Source organism: Rosa chinensis, chromosome 7 (assembly GCF_002994745.2).
Source record: "Rosa chinensis cultivar Old Blush chromosome 7, RchiOBHm-V2, whole genome shotgun sequence".
In the NCBI taxonomy this organism is placed as follows: Eukaryota; Viridiplantae; Streptophyta; class Magnoliopsida; order Rosales; family Rosaceae; genus Rosa; species Rosa chinensis.
In genome coordinates, this window is record NC_037094.1 from 47,457,980 (window position 1) to 47,464,102 (window position 6,123).

The following is a 6,123-nucleotide window of genomic DNA, read 5'->3' on the forward strand; positions in this document are numbered from 1 at the left end:
GCACATGGAGTTTTAGTTTTCCCTTTTCTCTAATGATGAAAGTTTTGGAATTGGAGCTTTCTTCGGCTTCCATTTCTATATCTTGATAAGGAAGGACTTTTCTTTCCTTTCCTGTTTTGAAAATTTTCATTTCTTCGATTAGTTGTTCTAATCGTTCAGTATTTTCGCAAGATTCTGATTCGTCATAGAGTTCATAGAGCTTTTTTGCTCTAAGCATATTTACTTGTCTATTTAGATCAGCTTCTAATTCTTCTTCAGTAATAGGATCTGTTGGTTCTTCAACAGTGAATTTGACACTAGCTTCTCTAGTGCTGTAGCATCTCCTGAGATGATTTTTGTTTACCCTGACATTTTCAAGTCATACGTCACTTTTTCTGTGATCGTCAAATTTTAGACTGATATCTCCAGTCTTTCTGCTTTCATATATTGCTACTTTAGCACTTTTTGGTAGCTTCTTTGGGCCAGATAATTTTATGCCTACTTGGACTGCTCCAATGTGCATGAATTGATAATTTTTTGTCTTTGCTCTGACAACTTCTTGAGGAGTGATCATCAAAAGATCTGTTTCTCCTGTTGTAGAGCGAGTGGTAAATTTCAATAATTTGAAATGATGGCTGTCTATCAGTTCATACTTTCCTCTTTTATAGATTTGTTAAATCTAATTTTAGAATTGCGGAGTTTTTTACCTCCTGTTCAATTTCATTGTATTCAAATTCTTCAGTATTTAGGAGTTGGACTCCTTTCTTTTTTCCAAAGATGCTCATCATCTTGACATCTCTTGCTACCAAGTGTTTTGGTTTTTCATACCTGATACTAGTTAGACTAGTAGAAGGTTCTAGAAAAATCATGCTTGGCATATGATTCTTCTCAGGTTTTTCTAATGGTTTGAATCCATTAGCTTTCTTTGATTTTACTGAAGGCTTTTTCTTATTCTTCAGTATATTTTTCATAGAGTCCAGCATTTCTCACTGTTCATTGATTTTTCTGCCAACACTTGTTAGCTGCTCTTCTTCCCTTTTAGAAAGTTCTTTGATATAATATATTTTGTGCTCCAATTTTTCTAATTGGGCGATTATATCTGGTACTTTTTCTAGATGATCTCGACATCTAGATATTCCTTGTATCAGGTTCTGATGTTTCTCATCAGAAGATTTTGGTAGAGAATTCAACTTCTCTAATATTAATTCAGACATTGTTCCTATTAGGGATTCCCCTTTTGAGCTTTTTCAGCAAGCTCTGATACCAGTGATGTACGGATCTAACCAATGCTCAAATAATCAAGAGGTTTTTGTTCCTCTTTACAGATGAATTTTAATTCTTCAATTTTTTTCTCAGCTTTATAAATATGCTTCTGTACCAGGAATATTCTATCCCAGTAGTATGGAGTTCTTCTACAGAGTCTTTCTCGATCGGTAGTCTTTTGTTTTTCTTAATTTTTCTTGTTCTTCTGCTAATTCTTTACTAAATCTTTGACAATTTGCGACCAAATCTAGTCTGGACAAGATACGATCTAAATATACTATTATGGATAGTGAAAATTAACTGTTTACCTTTGAAGAAAGGATGAAGTTCTAGCTGTATATACTTTAAATAAATAAATTCAAGATGGGCCCACCAAGTTCATCAAAAGTAAAAAAAAAAAAAAAAAAACTACTCATAAACATGCAAAGATCGGGGAGAGAGAGAGAGGAAGGAGAGGTACCAATGGTATAAAAGTTGATAAGACGGGTAGGTGAGAAGAAAAGGAGAAAAGGTTTGTGTGAAAGGGAATAAAAATAAGTTGGTGGGGTGTATGAGAAGTATATTGGTGGATTTGGGGTGTATGAGCATTTCCCGTTAATTATCCATACCTATAAACTAATACCCATACCCGTTAACAGACACCCCAAAAGAAAAATTACCTGTGGGTTTTAATACCATCCCTAGACTGTTGCCTTGCGGTCGGTTGAGTCGAGATATATTTCATGGTTAATAAGTTTGTCTAGTATACTCCGATGTTTGTCATACATTAATTTTACATTCTATAAACCAGAATATTGTAGAATTTTTAAGCGGATGAGTAGAATAATGCCTTTCACTTATGATAATTTTATTTTATTATAGAATATTAGACAGGTGGAAAAGCAAGCCCTCACTTTATTTAAATAATTTGTTCTTTGTTTGTTTTTATTTATTTATTTATTTATTTTTACTGCAGTTTGTTCTTTCTTATTGCTCATGCATATATGACACATATATCAACCTCTCCTTTAGTATCGACCACTTTGCTTTGTGGAAAACCAAGCCCTTACTTTATTTAAAGAATTTGTTCTTTCTTATTGCTCATACATACATGACATATATCAACCTCTCCATTAGTATCGACCAGTTTTCGACCAGTTTGCTTTATTCAGGGTCTAGCTAGCTAACAGCAACCATGTTCACCACCCCAACCCTCAGCATCTCTTGTACAACTTGCATGCGAGGAGAGGAAGGTTCTAGCGTTAATGAGCTTTCTGGCCGCGGTGGTGGGAAGAACAACAGCTCAGTACGGACGTCGGAACTCTACGGAGGGTTAGCTAGTGGAAGTCCTTGGGATGATGGAATCTATGATGGCGTCAGAGAAATCACTCTGGTTTATGGCCAGTGCATCGACTCCATAAGTGTGGCATATGACAAAGATGGTCAGTTTGTTAAACCCGGAAAGCATGGAGGTGTCGGGGGCGGTCACCTCCATAAGCCCCTTACTACTGTCGAGGTCAGCTTCAAGTTAAGCTCTCTATAACAAAGAAATAGGATAATGTGTGGATCAGTATTTTCTTAGTCACAATTCCATGATACATGCAAACATATATATCTCCACCTTAAACTTAAGAGAAATTCGATATGTATATATCATAGATTTTTTTTTTTTTTTGAAAAGGTATATATCATAGATTATTAGATTTGACTGAAACAGAAAGATATCTACCATATAGATATCAATCATATTTTGCAATATGTATATCTAATAGAAAATCTTAAGTTTATTTTTATTTTTTTTTATTTTTATATATAATTATTTTAATTTTATAAATAATATACAGGTGAAACTGGAGTACCCAGAAGAGTTCCTAGTTGGCGTCAGTGGAAACTCTTGTTCGGTACCCGGGATGGCACCAGAAGTGTTGCGATCACTCAAACTTGAGAGCAATAGAAGGTCATTTGGACCGTTTGGAGTTTTAGTAGGCAATCCCTTTAGTTTCAGAGTACAAGATGGAGAGCAAATTGTTGGCTTGATGGGAAGAAATGGTTGGTACCTAGATGCAATTGGGTTTCATATATCTCCTGCTCCCAAGAGTAAACTCTTTCGGAGAGTCCAACAGAGCTCGATACCGTCAGAACTTTATGGAGGAGTGGCCGGCGGAGATCCTTGGGATGATGGAGTCTATGATGGCGTAAGAGAAATAACACTTGTTTTTGGCCAATGCATCGACTCCATATGTGTGGCATATGATATGAATGATAAGCTTGTTAAAACCGGAAAGCATGGAGGTTATGGGGGCAATCACCTCCACCAAAACCTAAGTACCGTTGAGGTAAGCTTCAAATTAAGCTCACTTTGATAAATCAAAGATATATTCTTCGTTAACCTATTCTCTTTGAGTCGAACTCAAGAATTCTCACTTAAATATCAAATTATCATAAATTCATAAGTTATAAGTTTGAGAAATACAATATGAAAACAGAAAGATATTGTGAATTGTATCTAAACGAAAAATTCAAAATAAAAATCTCAACTTCTTTTCTTTTCAAATGATATGCAGATAAAGTTGGAATACCCAAGTGAGTTTCTGGTTAGTGTCAGTGGATACTCTTCTTCTGTACCCGGGATGGCACCAGAGGTGTTACGCTCGCTCAAATTTGAGACCAACAAAAGGTCATATGGACCATTTGGAGTTGAAATAGGCACACCATTTACATTCAAGGTAAAAGATGGAGAGAAAATTGTTGGTTTGAAGGGAAGAAATGGTTCGTACCTAGATGCAGTCGGGTTTCATATATCCTATGCTCACAAGAGAAAACGCTTTCGGATAATTCGGAAGTATCTTTCCAAAGTTTTGGAATGTTGAGTGCACATTAATAAGGGTTTCATATATTCTATGCAATCGGGTTGGTACCTTGGTTCAAATCACTAAACCTCGCTCTTACAAATGTTGAGTGCACATTAATAAGCTTGTGATTATTTATTTTAAGATCGAGTGTAAGGACTAGTTTGGGATTGCTGTGACTTTTAAAAAAAACTGCTGCTGCTGTGTTGTGAGAATAATCAGCTGTGAATTAAAACAGTTTTTTGTTTGGTAAATAATATTTTTCCAAGTGCTGTCAGTACATAAAACAACTGTAAAGTGTGTTTTGATCCACAATAGCTTCTAAAATCAACCTCTAGGCTGCTTCTAAAATCTGCTGCCACTGACCTATAACTTTCAAAATATTTATTTGCCAAACACAATAAAATCTAAAATTTTGAACAAAAGCAGATTTTTTTAAAGGGCTAATTCCCCGTGTACCCAGATCAAATGTATTATGCCCACTTGCACTAACAAGTTTGTATTACACTATTCTCTTAGGAAAAGATTATGTAGACACCAAAAATTTAATGAAAACAAAATTCATTAAATAAATCGGTCAACACTTGAAAGTATGACCGAATAAACTTAGTCGACATGTGGGTCCAACAAAATGTACACGTGGCTTGTGAGTAAGCAAAATCACGTTGACTCAGAGAGTGACACTTGGCAACACATGAAAGGCTCGACGACAATAAATGAATTCGTTCCGGCTAAATCAATTGATATTAAAGCAGATCAATCAAATTAAATCAATTGATTCCGAACAAAATCAAGCATTAAGTCTCGTCTGCTGATTAGATGTCAATTTATTTAAATTGATAAATCAAGACGAAAATCAGTCATCAAATTAATTGGCTAAATTCCTTAATAGTCATGATTAAATCAATTAATTAAAACTGATTGATTTGATTATGCTATTAATGAAATACAATTAAAATCAGCCATCAAATTGATTGGCTAATTCCTTAATGATCGTGATTAAATAAGTTAATTAAGGCTGATTGATTTGATTATGTTATTAAGGAAAATGCAATTAATTACGTGTCATCAAGGCATTCCAAATCGAGAGAAACGCCGACACTATAAATACCCCCTTTCAAATCAAGATGGGGACGACGACAGACAGAGAGACGCAAGCAGATGGAAGAAACCTCTCCAAAGCTCAGAAGTCTCCCAAGCTCGTGAAGAACCATCAAGCTGCCAAATAGCCGGTCTCTTCACCTCACCAACTTCAGACAAATAAGGGAAATCACCTGCAAGCTCAGAAGTTATCAAACTTGTGGAAAATCAACGAGCACCAAGAAAATGTGCCGATTCAGCCGCCATCAAAGCTATACTAGCCATGTGACACCTCTCGTGGTTTAGGTCTGATCAAGATCAAGCCTCTTGATCATCCGTCATCTTCGATCAAGTCGTCAACAAAGTAAAGCTTCTGCTAAGTTCTTCATCAAGCTCACGGAGAATCAACAAGCACTAAGCACACATGTCGATTCATCCACCATCAAAGCTAAAGAACACTCACCACGTGACATCGCTCGTGGTTCAAATCCGATCAAGAGCAAGCCTCTGCATCCCTTGATCAAACACCTTCTGCAAATCATCAACAAAGTAAATCTTCTATAAGTTCTTCATCAAGCTCGTGGAGAATCAACAAGCACCAAACACACGTGCCGGTTCATCCCCTACCAAAGCCGAAGAAAGCTCACCACATGACACAACTCGTGGCCTAAATCCGATTAAGATCAAGCTTCTACAGCCCTTGGTCAATCATCTTCCTCAAATCATCAACATAGCAAGAAGTTCACACTGCAACCATTTGATTCAAGATCAAGTGCTCACCACCCTTGGATCAAATCAAAGTCAGAGATCGAAGCGCATCTACAGATAGAGATTGTAATCCTCAAATTCATTAATAAAAATATATTATTTTGTACACGTGTCCTTCTTTCATTCGTTACAGCATTTTTGTGTTTACAAATTTGGCACGCTCGGTGGGATCTCTCTGCTTCTCATCTCTTTCTCTGACAATCTC

The 6,123-nt window shown here is 36.2% G+C and overlaps 1 protein-coding gene across 1 annotated transcript; it reads left to right on the plus strand.

Moving 5' to 3' along the window:
* The first annotated feature begins 2,331 nt into the window (after window positions 1-2,331).
* On the plus strand, window positions 2,332-4,285 carry LOC112179430 (jacalin-related lectin 3). The gene is made up of 3 exons (XM_024317837.2): window positions 2,332-2,737; window positions 3,066-3,557; window positions 3,786-4,285. Exons 1-3 carry the CDS (start codon window positions 2,417-2,419, stop codon window positions 4,089-4,091), a joined length of 1,119 nt encoding a protein of 372 aa, XP_024173605.1. The 5' UTR covers window positions 2,332-2,416; the 3' UTR covers window positions 4,092-4,285.
* Window positions 4,286-6,123: the final 1,838 nt, after the last annotated feature.